The sequence below is a fragment of the Acomys minous genome, assembly GCF_964271855.1.
Source record: "Acomys minous genome assembly, chromosome: 16".
Taxonomy (NCBI): Eukaryota; Metazoa; Chordata; class Mammalia; order Rodentia; family Muridae; genus Acomys; species Acomys minous.
Genome location: NC_140498.1, coordinates 61,951,397 through 61,978,260, shown reverse-complemented (window position 1 = coordinate 61,978,260; position 26,864 = coordinate 61,951,397). Strand labels below are relative to the sequence as shown.

At 42.5% G+C, this 26,864-nt stretch overlaps 2 protein-coding genes across 3 annotated transcripts in view; both read right to left on the bottom strand.

Annotated features, from left to right (window-relative positions):
* LOC311587557 (zinc finger protein 120-like) overlaps window positions 1-15,174 on the bottom strand; it is a 62,550-nt gene extending 47,376 nt beyond the window's left edge. The window contains exons 1-3 of one of the 2 annotated variants that reach the window (XM_084764519.1): window positions 14,913-15,122; window positions 533-659; window positions 268-328 (exon numbers count right to left, since the gene is read on the bottom strand). In XM_084764519.1, coding sequence (XP_084620645.1) covers window positions 268-328; window positions 533-659; window positions 14,913-15,101 — 377 coding nt within the window. In that variant the 5' untranslated portion in view covers window positions 15,102-15,122. Of the gene's footprint in view, window positions 1-267; window positions 329-532; window positions 660-14,912 lie in introns of both variants that reach the window. The other variant, XM_084764520.1, reaches the window with a different exon arrangement.
* Window positions 15,175-15,363: 189 nt separating this feature from the next.
* Window positions 15,364-26,864, bottom strand: part of LOC311587560 (zinc finger protein 431-like) — a 129,978-nt gene continuing 118,477 nt past the window's right edge. The window contains exon 4 of the mRNA XM_084764522.1: window positions 15,364-15,662. Within this exon, the coding sequence (XP_084620648.1) occupies window positions 15,521-15,662 (142 nt within the window). The 3' untranslated portion in view covers window positions 15,364-15,520. The remainder of the gene's footprint in view (window positions 15,663-26,864) is intronic.

Sequence of the window (26,864 nt, the reverse complement as noted above, 5' to 3'; positions counted from 1 at the left end):
TGGATCGCTGTGAGTTCGAGGCCAGCCTGGTCTAAAATTGAGTGTAGGACAGCCAAGGCTACACAGAGAAACCCTGTCTCAAAACACCAAAAAAAAAAAAAAAAAAAATCAGAGACCTGATTTTGAGGTACATGTCTTTGTCAGAATTTAATAATCATCGATACACTTCAAACAGTGCATATTTACACTCTTGCTTTTCTTTACAACTTAAAGGATGCACTAAAAGTAATTCACAGGAAATCATATCAACTTGCATATGAAAATTACCTTCTATATCTTCTAGAAGTATGAAGATTCTCTTCAATGTTATGGTCTTCCCAACTGTAACCTAAAATAGAGGAACCAAAAATGCATAATATATTATTGGAAATTAGGCAAAATTCAAGTTACCCTTCAGTTAACGTCAGACATCTGGCTGACTTAATCATCTAATTCATCCTTATTTTCAGTTGACATTACAATAACAAATAATAGCAATGGAGAAACAGTTGTCACTAGATTTTAAAAAGCAACATAAAATTCACAGTCCTACCTATGGCAGTGAGGTTCCTGTAGGTCTCAAGCATCACCTCTCTGTAGAGACTCTTCTGGGAAGGATCCAGGAAGGTCCACTCTTCCTGAGTGAATTTCACGTTCACATCATCATAGGTCACTGCATCCTATAATATCTCATACAGGTGTGCAAGAGAAAGCATAATAGTGATAACACTGTAACTGTGTCCTTTATTGACAATATATTCACATAATTCTGTGGCTTCCTCCACTAATTTCCTGATACAGATGTTCTAATGTAACCAAGTCATTTTATAAGGATCCTGAAAACTGAGGTCCACTTCTGTCATTCCTCAGCCCTTGAATAGGATATAGCCTTGCAAGATAAACGCCAATCATCAGAGGGATGGGGAGGAAGAGAAACAGTTTAGGAATACTGGGCTCATGTCAGAGAAATTATATAAACAATTACTAATGATAAAAACGATTTTTAAACTGAGTGTAGTTTTTCATGCTGTTAATCTCAGTAGTCAAGAAGCTGAGACAGGACAATCTCATGATGTGACTGCCAGCCACATCTATGCAATGAATACCAGGACAGCAAGAGGTCACAGCTTAATACTGAAGTGTTTCCCAACACATGAGATAACATTTACAACCTCCACAAAATTAATTAATGACATATATATATATAGGTTGTTTGTTTGTTTATTTTTTGGTTTGTTGGAGGCATTGTTTCTCTGTGTTAGACTTGGCTGCGAAGGACTCACATTGCAGACCAGGATGGCCTTAAAGACACCGTGAGCTACTTGCCTCCTGAGTGCTGGGATTTGGGGCGAGGGCCACAATGCCGGGCTTCATAATATATCGTAGACATAAATGTTTAATGCTGAGAACAGAATTTTTAGAAGAAGCTCGAGAAACCAGGGTTCTGAGTTTGTAATCCTGCCAAGGATGTTTCTACTCACAAGGCCCTGCTCCCAATGCTTTGTGTAGATGTAATCCACACAGTGCAGGTAGTCAGAGACCATCACCAAGTCCAGAAATTAATAAGACAGAAAAGGACCTCACAGGTGGCCACATCTGTTGCTGCTTATCTCCCAGCCCCAGGGAAGACCCACTACACCAGTTTCCTCTGCTCAGCTGCCTGTTCCTCCTACTGTGAGCAGTGACTCTGCACTTACCATGTTGTGTCTTCTGACCTTGCCTGAGCTCTCCTCACAGCACCCAGCACAAACACTCAGAGCATATCGCACACAGTCACTCAAGTCCACTTCTCTACAGAGCGGAAGTTACAGCATGGTACCCAAAAGATCACTCTTTCTCTCTTTCCTGGAGTCCTCGATTGGCCATTGAGTCTTGAGTGACAGGAGCACTTCCCTATGGTTAGAGTGTGCTGAAGGGACACAGCACAGTAGTTCCTGGAACAGGCTTCCATTGCAGGACCAGTCTTTTTTTCTTAAGTGGAGAGATTTGCATTTCAGTGGCACTCCTACCTGTTCTCCAAGAGCCTGCATTTCCACCTTTGCACTCACCCCAGGACAGAACCAGCCACTCAGGGCTCCTGAGCACAGATGCCGGCCCCTCCCCCTTTGCCCTTGAGCTCACCAGGTCCCAACTTCTGAGCTTGCCTGAGGTCCCAACAAAACCCTCAGGCACTTCCCTTCTTCTTCCTGGAATCAGCATGCACAGCTTGCAAAGCCATTGCCCATTCTGGAGTGGAGTTATCAGTCTATCCCACAAGTGAAAGGGTACACAAAAGATTCCAAATTACAGAGAGTTTAGGAAACATGATTGTTGTTTTGTGGCTTCATGCTGTGTTCAGGAAAACTGCAGCAACCTTTCACAGGATAGATAGGAAACAAACCTGAGGGGAGAGCAGGGAAGAGATTATAATCATTTTGGAGGGGTTGGAGAAATGGCTCTGTTTAAGAGTGCTGCCTGCTCTTCCAAAGGTCCTGAGTTCCATTCCCAGCTACCATATGGTGGCTCCCAGTCTTCTACAGGGAGATCTGGCGCCCTTTTCTAGTGGGGAGACATACATGAAGGTGAAACACTGTATACTTAAATAAAAGAATTTAAAATATATAGAGAGAGGGAGAGATAATCATTTTGAAGCACTACAGTTAATCAACACAACATCCTCAGTGGAAAGGTGATTAAAAAGAAAACAAAAACCCACAATTGTGATAGGGCTGGGGGTGGGGGTGGGGTAGAGGATGGAGTGGAGGTGTGAAAGGAGGGAGGGGTAGGGGGTGAGGGCGCCTTCCCCAGCAAGGAGAGAAGAATCAGTAGGTCTCTGCTGAGCAGAGGGCTCTTAGAGGACATAGGGAATCAGCAAGGACAGGGAGTGAGGCAGGCATGATGTTCAAGGTAATGTCTCAGGTGACAGACTAGCAGTCATGCTGCTTCCCTGCTGTGAAACACAGGCAACCAGGTGCTTTTTAATTATACAAGTTTCAGATATCATGCCAGTAACGCCAACACTTTGGAGGCCAATTCATTTCCTTGAAAATCACACCTTGGTTATGTAAGGATCAGAAAGAATGGAAGGTGTGGCCAGGTGTGGTAGAGCATGCCTTTAATCCCAGCAATCCTGAGGCAGAGGCAGGCCAATTGCTGGGAGTGAGAGACGAGCCTGGTCTATAAATTGAGTCCATGACAGCCAAGGCTACACAGAAAATCCCTGTCTCAAAAAAAAAAAAAAAAACTAAAAATCCACAAACAAACAAAAACACCAAGAATGGGGTTGTGGCTTTGATGGAAGTCATGAAGTCATTTGGCCCTGGGCTATGGAGCCTCAGTATAAATTTTTTAGCCATGCCTTGCACCAAACTCTCCCCATACCAGTTAATCCTCGTTAGAGTGCTGTTTTGCCAGAACGCATGTCTTTGTACCCCTATCATGCCTGGTGGCCAGGGAGACCAGGAGATGGTGTCAGAAAGCCTGGGAGTAGAGCAACAGATAGTAATGAAGATGCTTTATGAATTTCTCAGAAGTTTTATGGTAGCTAACAATCTGCTGTAACTTCTGCCCCTGGAGATCTGGGATCTGTTGGCCTTTGTAGGCACTGTGTACAAATATATACAGATAAACACCTGTAATCAGAAAATTAAAAAAAGGCTTAGAAAAAAAGAAGGAATGGAATTCTGTACAGTGATGTCACAGGCCTCAGTCAGAGCAGACAGGGCTAGCTAAAATGAACTCCTTTGAGTCCTCCATGAAAGCAAGTGTGTCCTTCTTTTTATAATTTATATATGTTCCTGCATGATTTTTAGCCAACAGTGGTCGCAGATGTCTCTGTCTTTACATTGCGACCATCTTTAGACGTGGAGGTGCTAGTTGAGCATGAGTAGGAATATGTAGAACTCTATATGAATTTGTCCAGACTCACGATATAGTACCCCAGGCTTTCTTTTTGGAGAGAGTTTTCTGAAATAAGGCTTCTGAACGGAAAAGACCTTTCTTTAATGCGGATCTTTTGAGATGATAATATTGATCTTTAATCAGGGCCACAGCTATGGGTGTCAACCTACATATAAAGAAGATATTGTAGACGGAAGCTTTCTTTCTTTGCCTGTTTACATTAGTCTAGGCTAGGAATTTTTCATTCCTTTAGTGTCTTTACATCCTACTTTTTGAACTTCTGGAGTATACTGAGCACCAGATAAGACATCCAGCCTCATGGACCAAACAAGTTCTGGAGTCTTTACGTTTCTTTTGGTAGATAGCCAAGGTTGAACTAGCTGGACCACAGTTGTGAGACATTGAAAAAATTTACTTTCAAAATACACAGAATGAGATCTACTCTACCAGTTATGCTCATGTTGAGAACCTTGACTATAAAACTGTGTTTTTCAACTGCCCACTGTGGAAGATGTGCTGCGTAGCAATAGTATTTTTGTTATTGTTTTGTTTTTTGTTTGTTTTCGGTTTTTGTTTGTTTTTCAAGACAGGGCCTCTCTGTATATCCTTGACTGTCCTGGACTCCCTTTGTAGACCAGACTGGCTTCGAACTCATATCAATCTTCCTGCCTAGGCTTCCCAAGTGCTGGGATTAAAGCCTAGGCTCCCAAGTGGTAGTGCACGCCTTTAATCCCAGCAATTGGGAGGCAGAGGCAGGCGGATAGCTGTGAGTTCCAGGCCAGCCTGGTCTGCAGAGTGAGTGCAGGACTGCCAAGGCTACACAGAGAAACCCTGTCTGGAAATACAAAACAAAATAAAACAAAACAAAACAAAAAAAAAGCATATGCCACTACTGCCCAGCAGCAAAACTGTAAAATCATTATGCCCTGATCCACTTCTATTTAAGTATTTACTTACCTTCAAGACTATACTTTTATAAATATTCATTTGTTAAGAACTTAGTTTAATTTTAGCAGAAGAAAACCCCTAAAGTAATGGCACCATCATTGAGCTTTTGGCAAGAGAAAGACATCTCATTTTGTTTGTGGTCTGGTTCCTGGTAAAACTGCTTCCTCTCTCTGTACAAATGCCTTTTATGTAGCTTCCCTGGGCTCTCTCTAGTGGAGTTGGCCATATCCTATTCTACCACATCTTCTCTGATTCATCACCTCTTCTTCCACACAATCATATCACTATCAAGCCTGGGTGCTGCTTCCTTCTTTAAATTCACTTAACCTTCAATTAGGATGAAAGGACTATATCACCATACCTGGATCTAAGCTTTTCTTTACTTGATACCTGCTCTGTCCCTGGCTGGCCTTAAACTCAAATCTGTTAGCATCTGTCTCCTGAATTAAAGGCATGTTTTGTATTACAACTGGATCACACAGACGTAGAAGACCTCTGGATGTGATCTCTTGCCTGCTGGGTTACATAAGCCTAAGAAAGTCTTTGAATGTGATCTCTTTCGAGACCAGCCATGTTCTGAATTAACACTCTTCTGCAGAAGGGGGCATCCCTGGGAAAGGAGGGGTCCTTGGAATCTATGAGGGTGAATCTAGCTGAGACCCGTACCATCAGGTTCTAAGAGCCTGAAGTTGCCAACCTCTATAGCCACGTGGGACTTCCAGTGGAGGGAGGGGGACACAAAACCATCCTTAAAGCCTTCAACCCAAAATTTATCTTGCCTACAAAAAGTATAGGGATAAAGATAGATTAGAGACTGAAGAAATGGCAAGCAAATAACTTGATACTCTACATAAGACCTACCCAAAGGAGAAAGAGCCAATCCCTGACACTATTAATGATACTTTGCTATGCTTGCAGACACGTTTCTAGCATAAGAGTTTTCTGAGAGTCTTCCTCCAGCAGCTGATGGAAACAGATGCAGAGACCCAGAGCCAAACAACAGGCAGAGCGCAGGGAATTTGGGGGAAGGTTGGGAAGAAAGATAGTGGGATCCTGGGTAGTTGAGGACACCACAAGAAAACCTACAGTCAACTATCTTGAGTCCATGGGGACTCACAGAAACTGAACCATAATCAAAGAGCATACATAGGCTGACTACACATACATAGAAGATGTGCAGTTTGGTGAACATGTGGTCCCCTAACAATGGGAATAGGAGCCATCTTCCCCATGTTGTCTGCCTTTGGATCCCCTTTTCCCTATCTGGGCTGCCTCCTTAGGCATCAGTGGGAAAGGATGTTCTTAGTCGTGCTGCAACTTGAGATGCCAGGGGAGGTTGATAACACTTGTGGGCCTCCCCTTCACTAAGGAAAACGAGGGCTACTTGGGGAAAGGGGAAATGATGGTGGGAATGGGAGTAGAGGAGGGACAGGTCAGGCTGTAAAGTGATTTAAATCATTTGTTCATTATTGAGCGGCTCAGTCTATAGTCATGGATGCTTGACAGCATGAGAAGGAAGCTGAACAAACAGGTTCAAACTCAACACAGAAGAAACAAAAACATAAAATGGCTTGAGTCTACAGCCACTCAAATCTCATCCCTAAAAAGACATCTAGGTAAACTCCTACTACAAAAGCTCCCCTAAGAAAGCCAATTAAAAAAATAATAATAATGAAATAAATAAAAAAAAATAAGAGCCGGTCGTGGTGGCACACGCCTTTAACCCCAGCACTTGGGAGGCAGAGGCAGGTGGATCGCTGTGAGTTCGAGGCCAGACCGGTCTACAAAGCAAGTCCAGGATACCCAAGGCTACACAGAGAAACCCTGTCTCAAAATAAAATAAAACAAAATAAAATTTAAAAAAAGAAGATAAGTATTTAAAGAAATGACACTAACCAGAGTCATTCTGATTTGATCAATTAAATTCTGATATTGGTCATTATTCACACACAGTGAAAATGCATTTCAATCAACTTCAATGATCCTAACAGTCTGCAATAGCTCATCTACCATTCAGAAGTACACACTGGGTGTGGTGGTGCACGCCTTTAATCCCAGCACTCGGGGAGGCAGAGGCAGGTAGATAGCTGTGCAGCCTTGTCTACAAAGTGAGTCCGGGACAGCCAAGGCTAAACAGACAAACCAAAAAACCAAGAAACCAAAAAAAAAAAAAAAAAAAAAAAAGAGTACAAAGACTCTTCTGACACTCCAGATAATCTTTTGATAGCTATATTTTCTAAAATCTGGAAACAGGTTATACCTTTGCAATATACAATGGCACAGAATAAACCTTCCCATTCTAATTGAGAGGAATGTACATATAGTGAGGCAAGATTGGATGGAGACAAAATAAATAAATAAATAAATAAATCCAGCAACTCAAACACCAAATACTCTAGCTTTGTCTCAGATACATGGGGCTTCAGTTTCACAGGGTATAGATGGCCCTATGACTGCAATTTCTCATTCATCACTCAGTTTTGTTACTTTAACTCAGTATATGCATCTCTCCATGATGTATTTCTCACAGCTTAGGTATCTCAACATCTTATGGTCTCAAAATGCAACACGGGCTACATAGCCAAAGCCTGGTGAAATGAAATCTCACAGTGTCCTTACTGGGGCACTGCCTTGCAAAACATAAATAGTTGGAGCAATGTTGAACTGAAGTCACAAGACAGAATACATGACCATGAATTGTGCATCTTTCTTGTTTTAAAAACCAGTGCAATGGGGGCTGGAGAGATGGCTCAGAGGTTAAGAACACTGGTTGTCTTCCAAAGGTCCTGGGTTCAATTCCCAGCAACCACATGGTGGCTCACAACCATCGATAATGAGATCTGGTGCCCTCTTCTGCCCTGCAGACAGAATACTGTATCAATAATAAATAATATTAAAAAAAAAATACACACCACTACAGCAATGGGTGATCCTGCCAACCCTGGTTTCTAAACTGAGATGAAATATGCCAGCCATGGACCAGAGTTGCAGCAGGTTTTATATGAAGTGCCTGCTTTGCAATCACTTTGCCTATACTTTCCATTCATTTAAGGTGTAGCAAGAATGGGTGTTGCCCATCTTAGGCTTCCAATGCAGAGTAGGGCTTTCTCTTTACTGGTGATAAACTCCTTGAAAATCCCTTCCTCTCTTTCAGGATGTGACTGCCATCTAAAACTACCTAGTTCTGTTTTTTCTCTAAACCCACAGACTGCACTTTCTTCTGCCCCATTTGTTGCTTTTTTAGATGGTTCTGTCAGCTCACAGTCCAACATTCTGTAAGGTTAAAAGAAAAACTCAACCTTGAAAATCATAACAAAAACCATGGACAAACATTGTTCCTCGCTTGCTTGCTTACTTGAGCACTCTCTTATATGCAGCCTGATCTCTTACCCAACCCAAGCACACTTGCTAAGGGATACTGCAACCTTACTGGAAGAGCCTGCCACATCACTCAGCAATCAATATAATCTCTCACAGACATAGCAATCAGCCATTCTGATGAGGGCATGCCTCATCATTAACATTTTTTACCTGCTTTAATGGCTTATCTGCAGCTGAAACATTCTTAAGCCTACAAGCCTGCTGGCTTTGGCCTCTTGGGGTTCAGGAATAGCCCACACTGACCGCATGGACACCAAACTCAGGTCAGAGATAGTTTACTGACCATTTAACAAAAACTGACTGGTCAAGAACATAGTATGGGTTTGAGAAAGGACACTGTGACTCAGACCATTCACAGAGTAATTCAAAAAAGATAATCAGGAAGAATCAATTTTATTTCAGGTATATTGTATCCTACCTAGGCAGGAAAAACTCTATTCCTGCTACATTGTGCCTAGGTGGATAGACAAAGCATTTTAAACTAATTCGATGGGATATAAGGTAGAGGTATTGGGGATGTTCTAGTGCCCTACTCTTCTCCTGAGAAAGAAACAATGCAGGGTAATATTGCTTAACTCCAACAGAACACACATTTATCTTTAACTCAAGCAGAACAAGCATTTATCATCTGTTGTCACTGATTCATGGTATTGTTTGGTGCTTCCTATTGGACTGGATTTCTGGTACCCTGCCAAGGAAGAATAGAATCTCCCCAAAGAACTACTTCTAAACTAGTTCACACCCTCTTTCTTCTATGAACCTTCTTTCTCCCCTACCTCTCGATGGTAGATTAAAAGGAAGATAAAAGGATTTAGGAACCCTAAGTAAAGTAGGTTTTGAAAAAGCTAAACCTACAATAGAGTTCGCACTGGAGCTCACAGAGTAGCTCCAGTTGAACAAACCTCCCACCCTGTAAGATCCCTGTCAGCAGCAACTACAACGATGCTTTGGGTGCTGCTGCCTTTTCCATGGCTTCAGCTTCTCAGTTTCTCCAGGGGTGTGATCGCTCATCCCAGCACTGTGGAGATTTAGCTGTCTGGATGTTGCTGTCTGGAGGTGTGGAGAGGCCAACACCACAAGCTGAAGATCTGAGAACCCTTCTCATGGAACACACGCAGGTGGCACCCAGGTGAGCAGAACATGTAAAAAGGGGGCACCCAGGGAATGATGTAGGGGGATTCCAGGGCCAAAACTTGAAACAGCCCTGCCTGGCTGCTGGAGATCCTCAGAAGTGGACCTGGAAACTTTCTTGCAAAGTATACATAGTTCACAAAAAGAGTGCATGGCAGAGAAGGGTTTACCTGTTGCTTGATTCTGCATGAATAATATGAACAGAAATATGCTTCAGCTAACTGCCATTAAAATCCAAAGAATTCACCAGATATTTACAGAACATTCCACACAAACACAGAAGAGTTTGCCTTCTTCTCAAAAACAAATGGAAATATCTCCAAATTGAACACATACTCAAACACCGTGAAAGTCTCAAAAGGTACATGGTAATCGAAACAACCCCTGCATTCTATCTGACCAGCATAGACTAAAGCTACACATCATCAACAACAGAAACAAAGGAAGTCTTTAAAACTCATGGAAACTAAATAACTCTCCCCAGAGTGAAAATGGGTCAAGACAGAAATAAAGAAAGATATTAAAGACCTTGTAGAATTCAATGCAAATGAATGCACATCATATGTAAACATATAGTACACAATAAAAGTGATGATAAAAGGATAGTTGTTAGACCCCTATTTGTCACCATGCACAAAACTCAAGTCCAAGTGGATTAAAGACCTCAACCTAAAACCACAGACATTAACCCAGTTAGAGGAAAAAGTGAGGAAGAGTCGGGAACACATAGGCACAGGAGACAACTTCCTGAACAGAACACCAACAGCCCAGGCCTTAACATCAACAATTAATAAATGGGACCTCATGAGGCTGAGAAGCTTCTGTAAGGCAGGTGACACTGTCAAGAGAACAAAGCGACAGCCTATAGGCTGGGAAAAGATCTTCACCAACCCTTCATCTGACAAAGGTCTAATATCCAAAATATATAAAGAACTCAAGAAAGTAAACACCACCAAACCGAATAACCCAATAGAGAAATGGGTCGCAGAACTAAACAGAGAATTCTCAACAGAGGAATATCAAATGGCTGAGAAACACTTAAAGAAATGCTCGACCTCCTTAGTCATCAGAGAAATGCAAATCAAAACGACACTGAGATTCCATCTTACACCCATCAGAATGGCTAAGATCAATAACTCAACTGACACCACATGCTAGCGAGGGTGTGGAGAAAGAGGAACACTTCTTCATTGCTGGTGGGAATGCAAACTAGTACAACCACTTTGGAAAGCTATCTGGCGCTTTCTCAGAAAAATGGGAATAGGGCTTCCTCAAGACCCAGCTACCCCACTCCTTGGAATATACCCAGAAGATACACTACCATACAACAGGGATATATGCTCAACCATGTTCATAGCTGCCTTATTCATAATAGCCAGAACTTGGAAACAACCTATGTGTCCCTCAGTAGAAGAATGGATAAAGAAACTGTGGTACATCTACACTATGGAATACTACTCAGCTATTAAAAACAAGGAATTTCCAAAATTTGTGGACAAATAGATTGAACTAGAAATTGTCATAATGAGTGAGTTCACACAGAAGCAAAAAGAGCTAAATGGGCTGGGCGCGGTGGCACACGCCTTTAATCCCAGCACTTGGGAGGCAGAGGCAGGCGGATCGCTGTGAGTTCGAGGCCAGCCTGGACTACAAAGCGAGTCTAGGACAGCCAAGACTACACAGAGAAACCCTGTCTCGAAAAACCACACACACAAAAAAAGACCTAAATGGTATATACTCACTTATATCGAGACACTAGTCCAAGGTGTACGTCTCCATGAAAAACTGTACATACCAGGAAAGTGGGTAAGAGGGGAGGACATCCTACTGAGACTTTAGGTGTGAGAAGCCTGGGAGAATGATGAAATAGAAGGATCCAGAGGGTCCTGGAAAACACCAGACGAGTATGGGCTCTGGGGTCCTCCGCAAACTATGGCAACAGCCAAAGAAATATAGACAGTAAACCTCGAACCCCTACCCAGACTAGCCGATGGACAAGACATTCTCCACTGTTGAGTGGAGAAGGAGATCTAACTTTCACACAAACTCTGGTGCCCCATACTTGAACATGTCCACTGGATGGAGATGCCTTGTGACACTCAGAGGAAGGATAATAGGTCACCAAGGAAAGACTTGATACCCTATGAGCATATACGGGGGGAGGAGGTCCCCCTCAGACACAGACATAGGGGAGGGGAGTAGGGGGAAAATGGGAGGAAGGGAGGAATGGGAGGATACAAGGGATGGGCTAACAACTGAGATGTAATATGAATAAATTAATTAATAAAAAAAAGAAGAAAAAAGGATAGTTGAGAGCACTAAGTGCATACATAACATATACAGGAATTTCTTACTAAGTACTTACAAGCACATATAAAAGTCTAGAACAGTGCTCGCTTCGGCAGCACATATACTAAAATTGGAACGACACAGAGAAGATTAGCATGGTAGCTTGATAGAAATTATTAGAATTAAATGCTGTGGGATTGGGACAGGTATCCCATACCTGCCCCACTAAGGGAAGTAGTTTAGAGAATTAATATCTGCCCTGCCCTAGGTTAACTACAGGTATTTTAAAATATAATAGGTGTCTGTGTCTTGACTGATTGCTAGCGGGTTATACTGTTGTAATAATAACAGGTATAGGCCTAATAATGTTAATTACTTACAGGTAAACATAACAACAACATGTAGCACTTACCAAAGTTAACCCCAGATGACATAACAATTTACCATAAGTAGACCTCTAACACCTAGTGACATGAAAGAATTCATTAAAAGACTCCGACAAAAGAAATGCAGGACTGGGGCTGGAGAGATGGCTCAGAGGTTAAGAGCACCGTCTGCTCTTCCAAAGGTCCCGAGTTCAATTCCCAGCAACCACATGGTGGCTCACAACCACCTGTAATGAGATCTCGTGTCTTCTTGTGGTGGGCAGGATACAAGTGAGCAGAATACTGTATAAATAATATATATATATATATATATATATATATATATATATATATATATATATATATATATATATATATATGAAGTAATGCAGGACTGGATGCTTTTAGTGCATAATTCAACGAGACTTTCAAAGAAGACTTAGTTTCAATACTGCTCAAAGTACTCTACAAAATAGAAACAGAAGGAAAGTTACCCAGTTCATTTTATGAGGCCACAATACCTTCTTGACACATGAAGGATATAAAGACTCAACAAAGAAGATTTACAGACCAAATTTGTTCATGAACATTGAAGCAAAAATACTCTATAAAATAAATGTAAACTTAATCCAAGAACATATCAAAAAGATAACCCACAATAGTTGACGAAGTTTCATCCCATTGATGCAGGAATGGCTCACGACAGGAAAACCAGTCATGATAAAATAAATAAACTGACATAGGGAAAAACATCACAAGGTCATCTTATTAGACACTAAGCAAGCCCTTCACAAAAATTCAACACCAATTCATGATAAAAGTCTTGGAGAGATTACAAATGCAAGGGACATACCTATACATATTAAACACAATTTACACAAGTCTATAGCAACACCAACTTAAATGGAGGGAACCTCAAAGCAATTCCACTAAAATCTGAATAAAGAGAAGTCTATCCTCTTTCTCCATTTCTACTTAATATAACACTTGATGTCCAACCTAACCAATGTGGCAACTAAAAGTGATCAAGAGGGTGGAAATTGGAAAGGAAGCATTCAATGTATGCTAATTGGCAGATGATACTATAGTATGTATAAGTGACACCAAAAACTCTAGTACCAAACTTCTACTGTTTGACTTTGCCCTTCTGTGCAATGTTAGCCATTGAGATCAGACAGTCACCAACAACCAGTAGCCTAGGTCTCAAATGTCTGAGCTGACTTAACTGTGTCAATGAGGATTGCACATATCTGCATAGGAGAGTCCATTAAAAAGAAATTTAATATTCGGTGGTTAAAACTACCGGTGTTTACCCACCGATCTGGTCTGTTTCCATTCACATTCATGAGTTAATCCATGCTGGAAAATGACATCACTCACCTTACCTCAATCAGGTCTTTCTTCATAGTATTGACTCTTGCAGCTGACTGCCCTAAACATTAGTCTGTGAGCTAGTTACGGCCTGTCCTGCTTCACTCTGCAGTGTAAAAGTAAACTGTGCATTCTGTTCTGTTCTGAAGAGAGAAGCCATGATCCACAGGAAAATCTTTTTCCTGATATGGAAATGGACGGTTCATTACATGACTAAAGTGAGTATTTTTAAACTCTGCTGTGGTACAATCCTTTAATTAAAGAACTAAAGAAGTTTTGTCAAGAAGAAAGCAAGGCCATTTCTCTGGGAAGCAACAGACAGGCTTCAAGGCCACCTGAGTTAGCCTACTTTATCAGAAAGACTTTTCTCAAAGACATTAGATGCAGCGGTCCTAGAATTAATATGCATACATACATACATATAATACACACACACATAATACGCACAAATACAAAACTAATAAAAAATCTCTGTAATGACAACTAAAAACAGATTTTGCATTCTACATGCTGCTGCCATTAAATTTCTTTAAATTTAGTCCCCAGGTTATGTTTTGAACAATTTAAATATGGACAGGACACAGCAAGCCTAGCCACTTAAGACATTTGCCCAGCAATGTTGGTGACAGAAGTATTTTTAAGGACCCAGTGCCTTCAAACATCAGTGACAGAGTCCTAAGTGGAAGGTTCCAGAGGATGAGAAAGAAAGGAGAAGTAGAAGATAGAAAGTACAAAGGCTGAGGTGAGGAGGTTTTGCACAAGCTATGTCTCATATCAAGTAAGGCTTAAAAGAATTGCATCTTGTATCCTAGCATCCTGACTTCTAACAGGCCTGTTAGCGGGTCCAGCAGGGCGATTTCCTCAGGCTTTGTATACTGAGGCTCCTGAACTAGCCAAGGAATTTCCGTTCCTAAGTAAACTTGCCCGGTTTACTTTATTTTTGTTTGTTTGTTTTTCGACACAGGGTTTCTCTGTGTAGCCTTGGCTGTCCTGGACTCACTTTGTAGACCAGGCTGCCCTCAAACTCACAGAGATCCACCTGCCTCTCACAGAGATCCACCTGCCTCCGTTTTACTGTCAATCTGGCCCCATTGGCTTATTTCACCTGTGGAGATAACCCATCAGTCAGCAGTGACCCTGAGCTCAGCATGTTGCCACTTTGGCGCTTGCCTGAGCTTCCCTCACAGCACTCAGCAGCAGTGCTCAAAGCACAGCACACAGACCCATTAAAGAAAGCTCAGCTAGAGAGCTGCACTTGTGCGTGGCAGCCAGAAGAAAGAGCCTCATCTTCATACTGGCTGGTCTGCCTGGAGGCTCTGATTGGCCAGCAAGTCTCCAGTGACATGAGCACCTCCCTTAGAATTACAGTGTCCTGAAGGGACACAGCACAATAGCTCATGGCCCAGGCTTCCAGTCCATTTGCAGAACTGCAGAGATCGGCATTTCAGCAGCCCGTGTGCGTATTCTCCAATAGCCTACTGGTCTGTCTTCCCACACAGCCCCACCACTCCAGCTAGCTCTCCACAGCAGCCTGCTCCTCCCGTTTGTGGGCAGTGACCCTCCACTCACCATGTCGGGACTTCGGAACTTGCTTGAGCTTCTCTCACAACACCCAGCAGCAGAGGTCAGCGCACACCACGCGGAACCACGCAAGCCTGCCCAGCTCTTCAGCAAGGCTCCCGGAAGAACCCGCCTCCGCGTCTCTGCCTGGAGGCTCTGATTCGCCACTTCATGTGGAGTGACATATACACTGACCATACTAAAAAGTTTAGTACTAGAAAATACTTTAATATCACAAGAAATTAGAATAATCAAGAATGTGTACAATAGCTATGAAAGAATAAAGGGGATGGAGAGAAAAAGCCTAAAAAAAAAAAAGGCAGAAACATACACAAAAGTTTTTGACAAAAGACCTAAGAAAATACATGCAGGAAAAGTTTGTACTTGACTGATTGTCGCGAGCAGAGAGTTTACACTCAGGATCCAGAACAAAGGAGGCAGGCCAAGTGCAAGTGGTACGTTTTAGCAAGAGAGATTTATTAGCAATACAAAAACAACTACAGCAAAAGGCGGCGGCTAAGGCTCCAAGGCTGAGCCACCAATACCATTCCATTATACTCTTAAAACTATCTTAATTCCAATAGGAGTAGCATTTAGCATCTTATAATATCAATGTTCTAGGAGCTTATGCCATTAGGGTATACGACCTGATATCGCAATGTTCTGTCGAACAGGTTCGCTGCTGCGACTTGATTCAGTTCTCGGGTTGTTATCTGACAGCTTGTCTGTCTGCTCCTTCCGGGAAGAGCGCCTTGTCGTCTGGCAGCATTTCAGGTAGTCATGGTGACAGCGAGGAAACTGGCTGCTTCTTCTCAGGGTTTTTATACTTAACTTAACCTTATCCTCTCTATTTCACACATCTAGCTTTCTGCGTCACTCTTATCACCAACTTGCAGTCGTGGCTGCTCTTAGGTCAGAATTTACTACTAAGGTTTTATCTATCACTCACACATCTGGTCACATGTCAGCTTTTGGACTGTCAGCTGCTTTCTACACTGGGCTTTGAATCAAGCCCTTACATGTTTATTACACTGATATTACACATTTACTTCTGATTCTATTTGTATAAATTTTAAATAAATGGAGTCACAACTCACATAAAATTAACTAAAAGTGAACCTTAACCTGTTATGTTGTGGACTTTCTGTTTCTTACAAACAGGCCTCATATTCTGGAGTTCTCTCTCTGCGCAGGAGGGTAATCTCTTGCTAAGGTTCTGCATCCTCTCATGCCTCCTCATGGGTCCATGTAAAGCCAGCCACACTGATGTTCTAACCCAAAACAATGTAGAAGAAAAATTTAATCTCTGTTTCCTTCCACATGGATTATAGCAAAAGATATGAAATCTCCCCTATCCACTTAGCCCAAAACCATCCAGACCTGAGAAACATCAGCACTTCAGAAACTCCATCTCTCCCCTGGAACTGAATTTCTCTGGATCATACCAGGCTGCCTGGTAGTAGCAGAAAGTTTAGAATATTCTAAATATGTATTGCTGTAGGATGATCTCCATCACCACTTTCTATCTGTTTCCAAACTATTTTGTAACATGTAAAGTACAAACCTGAAACTGGAATGCAAAAATCTGAACCTTTAGAAAATAGACCTTTAGTTTTCAAAGTTTCCTCCCATCACACTCCAAAATTAATGGCTGTGTGTGTACTCTGGACAGTGACATTACAAGGATCCCCACCTCCCGTACACAGGCCTGCAGAGCCTCCTACTCCCCAGGAAATCTGGACCGAGGAAGGCTCATAGGTCAATGTCATTTTCACAGGTCACAACATGAACCAACAGAAACACCATTGCTCACTGTCCATCCCAATCACAGAGGCTCTGACAATTCAGCATCCCGACTAGAGGACATTGATGAACTGGTTTATTTTTCCATCTCACAGATCAGTCAAGGCCCAGCCAGTAAAGAGTTGCAGGCCTGTCTTTCCAGCACTTGGCAGGAGAGGCAAGATAATGTGTGTTTAAATTAATTAAAAATTACTTAGCACCAGGCAGGATTGAGCTACATGATACATTGTTCTAAACAGAAATAAGGAAACCAATAGGAGTTGAGAAAACAGAAACAAAATTCTTTTTTTTTGTTTTTTTTGTTTTTTGTTTTTTGGTTTTTTGAGACAGGGTCTCTCTGTGTAGCCTTGGCTGCCCTGGCCTCGCTTTGTAGACCAGGCTGGCCTCGAACTCACAGAGATCCACCTGCCTCTGCCTCCCAAGTGCTGGGATTAAAGGCGTGCGCCACCACACCCGGCAGAGCCTGATTTTAGAGATCCTACAAGGCCACACCTCACAATACTCACTTTTCAGAATTTTAGCTGCAGCAGCTAATTGCCTACCCCATTTACCCTTGTGGAATAGACAATAAATTATTCCTGCAAATCTGATCTGAAGGCAGAAAAACCATGCTCCTTATGGAGATTCTTTTCCTCTGACTGCAATGGATAGTTGACTACCAGACTCAAATGGTTAATTTTTTTTTTTTTTAGTTTTTCGAGTCTGGGTCTCTGTGTGTAGCCTGGGCTGTTCTGGACTCACTTTGTAGACCAGGCTGGCCTCGAACTCACAACAATCCACCCGCCTCTGCCTCCGGAGTGCTGGGATTAAAGGCATGTGCCACCACAGCCCAGCTCAAATGATAATTTTAAAATGTTGTCATGTTACAGTTTTTTTGTTTGTTTTCTTTGTATTTGTTTTTTTGGTTTTTTGGTTTTTCAAAACAAGCTTTCTCTGTGTAGCCTTGGCTGGCCTATACTCCCTTTGTAGACCAGGCTGGCCTCGAACTCACAGCGATCCGACTGCCTCTGCCTCCTGAGTGCTGGGATTAAAGGCATGCGCGACCACCACCCGGCTCATGATACAGTCTTTAAATTTAAGGATTTACATGGTTTAACCAAGGGGACAGCAAGGTCACTGCCATGGAAGGCAACAGATTAGGAAAGAAACAACATGAGTAAACATTATTTCAGAAACATTTTTCTACAAAGCTAGAGGTGCAGATGTTCTAGAATTAACAAGCCTTCATAGGGAGAAATCACTCTATCTATTCAGGAGATTAAGAAAAAAACTTCTTTAATGATAGTGTGAAACCATATCTTGCTATTGCAAAAAAAGAAACCAGACTAGAAGAGATGTTGCATTTCACATATGCTGTCATTGTTACATGTTTTTTAGGATGGGGTTCTAGATTATGCTTTGAACAATTTAATAGAGACAGGAGTCTGCAAGGCTAGCCAATTAAGCAGATGGAAGATTTACACAGAAAGATATTCCCAGACTTGTTTCTTAAGTACAACAGTGACATAGCAGTTCATTTTTCAGGGACAGTGTTCTGACATGGGAGTACCAGAAGAGCAGACAGTAGAAAAGATAAACTGCTGCCAATGACCTGTTTTCACAACTATGAAATACAGACAACATAAATACAAAAAAGCATCAAGAAACCATCACCTATCTGCACTGTGGACTCTGCTCTTAGATTAATGGCTATGCTGAGCTACTTTAACGTCAGAAAAAAGCGGCTAATGTCTCTGAGCAAGCTGACTAAAATGAAGGACACATTGGCTTTCATAGAGGATCAGAAAGAGTTCATCTTAACTAGCCCTAGCTGCTCCGACTGAGGCCTATGACATCACTGTAGAGAATTCCATTCCTTCTTTTTTATTTTATGATTACAGGTGTTTGCCTGTATATATTTGTACACAGTGCCTACAAAGGCCAAGAAGATTCCAGATCTCATGGGGCAGAAGTTATAGCAGATTGTTAGCTACCATAGAGCTTCTGGAAAATTCATAAAGCATACACATTACTATCTGTTGCTCTAATCCCAGGCATTCTGACACCATCTCCTGGCCTCCCTGGCCAACAGGCAAGAATAGGGTACAAAGACATGCATTCTGACAAAACAGGACTCTAATTAGGATTAAGTGGTATGGGGAGAGATTTGTACAAGGTTTGGCTACAAAATTTATACTGAAGCTCCATAGCCCAGGGCTACATGACCTCATGACTTTCATCAAATCCATAAATGCTATTCTTCGTGTTTTTGTTTGTTTGTGGATTTTTTTTGTTTTTGTTTTTGTTTTTTTGAGACAGGGTTTCTCTGTGTAGCATTGGCTGTCATGGACTCACTTTATAGACCAGGCCGGCCTCTAACTCCCAGCAATTGGCCTGCCTCTGCCTCAGGATTGCTGGGAGTAAAGGCATGCTCTACCATTGCTGGGAACACCTCCTATTCTTTCTGATCCTCACATAACCAAGGTGTCAATTCCAGGATATGAATTTGCCTCCAAAGTGCTGGGGTTACTGGCATGTTATCTGAAACTTAGGTAATTAAAAAGCACTTGGTTGCCTGTGTGTCACAGCAGGGAAGCAGCCTGATTGCTAGTCTGTCACCTGAGACATTACCTTGAACATAATGCCTGGCTCATTCCCTGTCCTTGCTGGTTCCCTATCTCCTCTAAGAGCCCTCTGCTCAGCAGAGACCCACTGACTCTTCTCTCCTTGCTGGGGAAGGCGCCCTCATCCCCACCCCTCCCTCCCTTCATAGCTCTACTCCACCGTCTACCCCAGCCCCACCCCCAGCCCTAGCACAACTATGGTTTTTTGTTTTCTTTTTAATCACCTTTCCAATGAGAATGATGTGTTGATTAACTGTAGTGCTCGAAAATGATTGTCTCTTCATATATATATATATATATATTTAAGATTTATTTGTTTAAGTATACAGTGTTTCACCTTCATGTATGCCTGCCCACCAGACACCAGAAGAGGGTGGCAGATCTCCCTGTAGATGACTGAGCCACCATACGGTTGCTGGGAATTGAACTCAGGACCTTTGAAAGAGTAGGCAGCACCCTTAAGCACAGAGCCATCTCTTCAGCCCCTCCAAAATGATTATCATCCCTTTCTTGCTTTCCTCCAAGGTTTGTTTCATATCTATCAGGTGAAAGGTAGCTGCAGTTTCCCTGAACATAGCATGAAGCCACAAAACAAAAATGTTGTGTCCTAAACTCTCTTTAATTGGGAATCTTTTGTGTACATTTTCACTTGTGGGTCAGACTGATAACTCCACTCCAATTTGAGCACTGGGCTTTGCAAGCTGTGCATGCTGATTCCAGGAAGAAGAAGGGAAGTGCCTGAGGGTTTTGCTGGGACCTCAGGCAAGCTCAGAAGTTGGGACCTGGTGAGCTCAAGGGCAAAGGGGGAGGGGCAGGCATCTGAGCTCAGGAGGCCTGAGTGGCTGGTTCTGCCCTGGGGTGAGTGCAAAGGTGGAAATGCAGGCTCTTGGAGAACAGGTAGGAGTGCCACTGAAATGCAAATCTCTCCACTTAAGAAAATAGACTGGTCCTGCAATGGAAGCCTGTTCCAGGAACTACTGTGCTGTGTCCCTACAGCACACTCTAGCCATAGGGAAGTGCTCCTGTCACTCAAGACTCAGTGGCTAATAAGGGACTCCAGGAAAGAGAGAAAGAGTGTTCTTCTGGGTGCCATGCTGCAAGTTCCTCTCTGTACTGGAGTGGACTTGAGTGACTGTGTGCGATATCCTCCGAGTGTTTTTGCTGGGTGCTGTGAGGAGAGCTCAGGCAAGGTCAGAAGACACAACATGGTAAGTGCAGAGTCACTGCTCACAGTAGGAGGAACAGACAGCTGAGCAGAGGAAACTGGTGTAGTGGGTCTTCCCTGGGGCTGCGAGATAAGCAGCAGCAGATGTGGCCACCTGTGAGGTCCTTTTCGGTCTTAGTAATTTTCCGGACTTGGTGATGGTCTCTGACTACCTGCACTGTGTGGATTACATCTACACAAAGCATTGGGAGCAGGGGCTTGTGAGTAGAAACATCCTTGGCAGGATTACAAACTCAGACCCCTGGTTTCTCTAACTTCTAAAAATCTCTTCTTAGCATGTAACATTTATGTCTAAGATATATTTGGAAGCCCGGCATTATGGCACACGCCAGGAATCCCAGCACTCAGGAGGCAGGTGGCTCGCTGTGAGTTTAAGGCCAGCCTGGTCTGCAATGTGAGTCCATGGCAGCCAAGGGCAACAGAGAAAAACAATGCCTTGCCCCTATGTGCAATGTTAGCTGCTGAGATCGTTAACCTGACACAAACAGCTACAAATAATGGCCCCTTAACTGAAATTGTAATAGTCACTGGCTCAAGCTAACCTAATCAACCTGGAACTAAACATCCAATCAGCTTTTATTCACATGCATGAATTAATAAAGCTGGCAAGTTACAAATTCACACACCCTGCTAGAATCAGGTCCTTCTTCACAATGGGGACTTCTGCCTGTAGCTGAGTCTCAAAACTTAGTCTGTGCTCTAGCTACTGTCGACCACGTTTCACTGGGCATTTACTGCAGACCTTCTGGTCTGCTCTGAAAGCAGAAGCTTTGCTGCACATGTTACTGAAATGGTCTTTTCATTACCTTACTCACATGAGGAATTTTGCATGTTTGTTTGTTTGTCTTATTTTTCAAGGCTGTGTTTCTCTATGTAGCCTTGGCTGTCCTGAACTCACTTTGGAGACCATGCTGGCCTCGAACTCACAATGATCCCCTGCCCCTGCCTCCTAAGCATTGGGATGAAAGGTGTGTGCCATGACTGCCAGGCCCCTACTGGGCTGCCACCCTGATCTCACCAGGTCACAACTGCTGAACCTGTCTGTTCTCCCTTCAAAATGTTCAGGCACTTCCCTTCTTCTTCCTGGAATCAGGGTGCATAGCTTGCAAAGCCTATCTTTCAACTTGGAGTGGAGTATTCAATCTGTGCCACAACTGAAAGGGTACCCAAATAGTCAAAATTAGGGAGAGAGTTTAGTAAACAAAAGTTTTGTTTTTGTGGCTTCATGCTGTGCACAGCTACCTTTCACATGATAGATATGAAAAAACCTGGGACCAAAGAAAGATTCCTTCTATCAGTTCCATTCACCTAGAGAACCTTGACTAGCATAGCTGTGCAATTGTTTTTCACTTTCCCACTCGGGAAGAGTTGTAGGCTAACAACAGTGTTTCCCAGTGTTTGTCATCTGTTTCCTGCTTTTCTCCCAGGGTTGTCTCATAACTCCCTGGTAAAAAGAAGCAGTAGTTTCCCTGTACCCAGCCTGAAGACACAAAATTAAAGTCTTGTCTCCTAACATTGCTCTTTACCAGTGAGACATATGGATAATTCTACTGCAAGTTGAGAAATGGGCTCTTCAAGTTACCCACCTAGAGGCCGGGCGTGGTGGCGCACGCCTTTAATCCCAGCACTTGGGAGACAGAGGCGGGCGGATCGCTGTGTGTTCGAGGCCAGCCTGGTCTAAAAAGTGAGTCCAGGACAGCCCAGGCTAACACAGAGAGACCCTGTCTCGAAAAACAAAAACAAAAAAAAAAAGTTACCCACCTAGATAGAGGAGGAAGCAGGGGAAGTGGCTACTGGGTGTGTGACTTGTTGAGGTCAGGGTCACTGTCCACAGAGGGGAGGAGCAGGAGGCTGTGCTGAGGAAGCACAAGCAGTGTGTCCTCCCCGGGTTAGTTGGGAAGACAGATGTTGAGGCCATTGGAGGACAGTACTACTGAAATCCAAGTCTCTACAGCTTTGGAAAAAGTTTGCCCTTGGGAAGGAAGCTTGGGCCGGAAACCATGATTCTGTGCCCCTAACAGAGCATGCTAACCTGGAGAAGTGGATATGTCACTCAAGACGAAGTGGCCAATCAGGGCCTCCAGTTAGAGACACGCCCCAGGTCCGATGGGGAGGTGGGTACTTCCGGGAATCTTGCTGAAGAGTCAACTTTGTAGCTGTTCAGGCTTAGATGTTTCCCTGTGGTGTGCTCTGACCTCTGATGCTGGGTGTTGTGAGGGAAGCTCAAGCAAGTTCTGCAGTCCCGACTTGGTAAGTGGAGAGTGACTGCCCAGAAATGGAAGGAGCAGGCTGCTGTGGAGAGCTAGCTGGAGTGGTGGCGCTATGTGGGAAGATAGACCAGTAGGCTATTAGAGAATATGTACACGTGCTACTGAAATGCCAGTATCTGTAGATCTGGAAATGTATGGCCCTCGACAGGAAGCCTGGGCCATGAATTATTGTGCTGTGTCCCTTCAGGACACTGTAATTCTAAGGGGGGTGCTCATGTCACTCGAGGCCATTGTGAAGATGAGACTCTTTCTTCTGGCTGCCATGCACAGGTGCATGTCTTTAGCTTAACTTTCTTTAATGGTTCTGTGTGATGTGCTTTAAGCACCGCTGCTGAGTGCTGTGAGGGAAGCTCAAGCAAGGTCCAAAATGACAACCTGGTGAGCTCAGGGTCACTGTGGGCTGATGGGTTATCTCCACAGGTGAAATAAGCCAGTGAAAGCCAGATAGAATGTAAAAATGGCAAGTTTACTTGGGAACTGAAATCCCTGGGCTAGTTCAGTAGCCTCAGGGGACAAAGCCAGAAGAAATGGCACCCCACCCCCCAAGTATGGCATCAAGGATTGCAGGTGAAGGAAGATGAAGTATCTGCCACCTGCTGTACTAGGGAAGCCCTTGGCCCCAGGGGTGGGCCTTGGAGCATCTCAAGGAATGCTAAGAATGTGCAGAGGCTTTCCTTTCATGGGGCAGGGTTGGAGAAAGAAGTGGGATGTAACAGAGCATGTAGGGGAAGGGGAGGGCAACTGCAGATGCCACCTGAACACCCACAATGGGGAGGATCAGAAAGTTGAGCTGCAGGAGCAGGTGTGGTGGGTCCTCTCTGGGGCTGTGTGATAAGCAGAGGCCAGATGTGGCCAGTTTTGGGGTCCTATGTGACCCTAGTGCCTTCCTGAACCTGGACCTGGACCTGGCCACTGAATAACTTCCTATGGGGCTGCATTTGGGCAATTCTTTTGGAGCTTGGGCTGCTGTATAGAAATGTTCTAGGAAGGATGCCAACCTTGGAAAGCCTTATTTTCTGTAGGATCTGCTACAAGTTCTGCCCTTAGCATTTCACATTTAGGTGTAAGATCCTCTCTCTCCTCTCGAGTTTGTCTCATTGTATGAAAGCTTCACTTGACGTCATAAACATCTCCCTTTCATTTCATTTCCCCCTGTGAGCGGTATATAAGATGCAATTCTTACAAACCTTACTAGACATAAGACATAGCTTGTGCAAAACTTCCTGACCTCAGCTTTTGTACTTTCTATCTTCTACTTTTCTTTCTTTTTCATCCTCTGTGACCTTCCACTTAGGAGTTTGTCACTGATGTTTGAAAGCACTAGTGTCCTTAAGAAATACTTCTGTCACTATCATTGCTGGGTACATGTCTTAAGTGGCTAGGCTTGCTGTGTCCAGTCCATATTTAAATTGTTCAAAACATAACCTGGGGACTAAATTTAAAGACATTTAATGGCAGCAGCATGTCTAATGAAAATCTGTTTTGAGCTGTCATTACAGAGATTTTTTTTATTAGTAATTTTTTATTTGTTTGTATTATGATGTCTGTGTGACAAGGCATATTAAGTCTAGTACAACTGCATCTAAAGTCTTGGAGAAAAGTCTTTCCAATAAAGCTATGCTAACTCAGGGGGGCCTTGACGGCTGTCTGTTTCCCAGAGAAATGGCCTTGCTTTCTTCTTGACTAAACTTCCTAAGTTCTTTAATTAAAGGAGTGTACCCCAGCAGAGTTTTAAAATACTCACTTTAGTCAATTTGTGAACTGTCCATTTCCATATCAGGAATAAATATTTACATGTGGATCATGGCTACTGTCTTCACCCCTGTTACCTCTCCTCTCTTCTCCCACCTAGTTCCTTCCCTTCATCTATTTCAGATATCTATTTTAGTTTAGTTTCTGAGTGGACTTCAAACATCCTCCCTTAAGATCTTCTTGGCTTCTTTGGTTCTGTGGATTATACCATGGCTATTCAATATTCATGGTTAATATCCACTTATAAGTAAGTACATACCATGCACATCTTTTGGATCTATGTTACTTCACTCATTAAGTTCTTTTGTATGTCCATCCATCTTTTCTAGTTTCATCCATTTTCCTGGTAATCGTATTAATTTTTTTTTTTTTTTTTTTTAAATAGCTGAGTGGTATTGCCTTTGTAACTGTACCAACTTTCTTTATCCATTCTTCAGTTGTGGGACATCTGTGTTTTTTCCAGTTTCTGTCTATTATAAATTAAATTTCTGTGAACATAGTTGAGCAAGTGTCCTTGTGTTATGGTGTAGCTTATTTTATTTATGTGCCCAGGAGTGGTATAGCTGTTGAGGTAGGTAGATCTTTAAGTATGTCTAGTAACAATTTTCTGAGAAACCTCCAGATTGATTTCCAACATGGTTGTAGAAATTGTCTTTCTCACCAGAAATGGAGGCATGTTGCCCTTCTTCCACTTCCCCACCATCGTGTCCTGTCACTTAGGTTCATGATCTTAGCCATTCTGACAGGTGTAAGATGGAAATCAGAGACATTTTGATGTGCATTTCCCTGATGAGTCCGGATGTTGAACATTTATTTAATAGCTTCTTGGAGATTCGAGATTCATGTGTTAAGAATTCTCTGTTTAGCTCTTATCCCCATTATTTACTTGGATGATTTGATTTATTGGTGTCTGATTTCTTGGGTTCTTTCTGTGTTTTGGATATTATCCCTCTGTCGGACATAGTATTGGTGAAGGTCTTTTCCAGTCAGCTATCTGCCATTTTTTCCTATTGACAGTATCCCTTGCCTTCCAGGACATTTTCAGTCCTTTAAGGGCCCATTTATAGTTGTTGATCTTAGTGCCTGTGACATTCAGAGAGTTGTCTCCTTTACCAATGTGTTAAGGGCTATTCTTCACTTTCTCTTCTATTAGATTTACACTATCCAGTTTTATGTGGAGGTCTTTGATCCATTTAGACTTGAGTTTTGTGAAAGGTGAGAAACACAGATCTCCATGTCTTCTGCTAGATGCAGACATCGAGATTGGCCGGGACCATTTGCTGAAGATGCTTTGCTTTTCCATTGTGCAGTTTTGGTTTCTTGATAAAAAATCGAGTGTCAGTAGGAGTTTGGGTTTATTTGTGGGTCTTTGATTCAATTCCATTGATCAGCTGGTCTGTTTTTAATGCCAGTACCAAGTGTTTTTTTATTTGATACCTCCAGAAGTTTCTTTATTACGCAGAAAATTTTTTAACTCTGCTGGGTTTTTTGTTGTTCTATATGAAGTTAGATTTTCTCTTTCAAGGTTTACAAAGAATTGTGTTGTAACTTTTATGGGCATTACATTAAAACTATTGATTGATTTAGGTGAGATGGCAGTTTCTACTTCTTTATTCTATCCAACCATGAGCATGGGAGATCTTTCCATCTTCTGATTTCTTATTGTTTCTTTTATCAGAGCCTTGGATTATAGTCATACAAGTCTTTCACTTGCTTGTTAGGTTTTACACCACGATGTTTTAAATTATTTGTGGCTATTGTACAGGGTATAGTATCTATAGGGTTTTCTCATACCATTTACAGATTGAATTAAAAAGGGCTACTGAAAGCTTTGCATCTTGCCTACTGAGATTACAGGCGTGAGAAAATATACTCAGCTTAAAATTAATTTTTATCGTTAGTAATTGTTTATACAATTTCTCTGACATGAGCCCAGTATTCCTAAATTGTTTTTCTACCTCCCTCCCCTCTTCTCTGTTGATTGGCATTTATCTTGAATTACTTTTAGTGCATCCTTTAAGTTCTGAAGAGAAGCAAGAGTGGAAATATGCACTGTTTGAAGTGTATCAATGATTATTAAATTCTGACAAAACCGTGTACTTCAAAATCAGGTAGCTGATTTATTTTTTGTAAGACATTTCTCTAAAAAAGAAGATAAGAAAACAATGCATTAACAGATATCACCATTTGAATTATAGTGAGCTAGACTATAGAACTGCTAGTCTCTGTCTCACACCACTTAGATCATGCAGAAGATATCCACATTAAGTAGGCGATAAGTCTATGTCCAAAACTTTCTAATAAACAC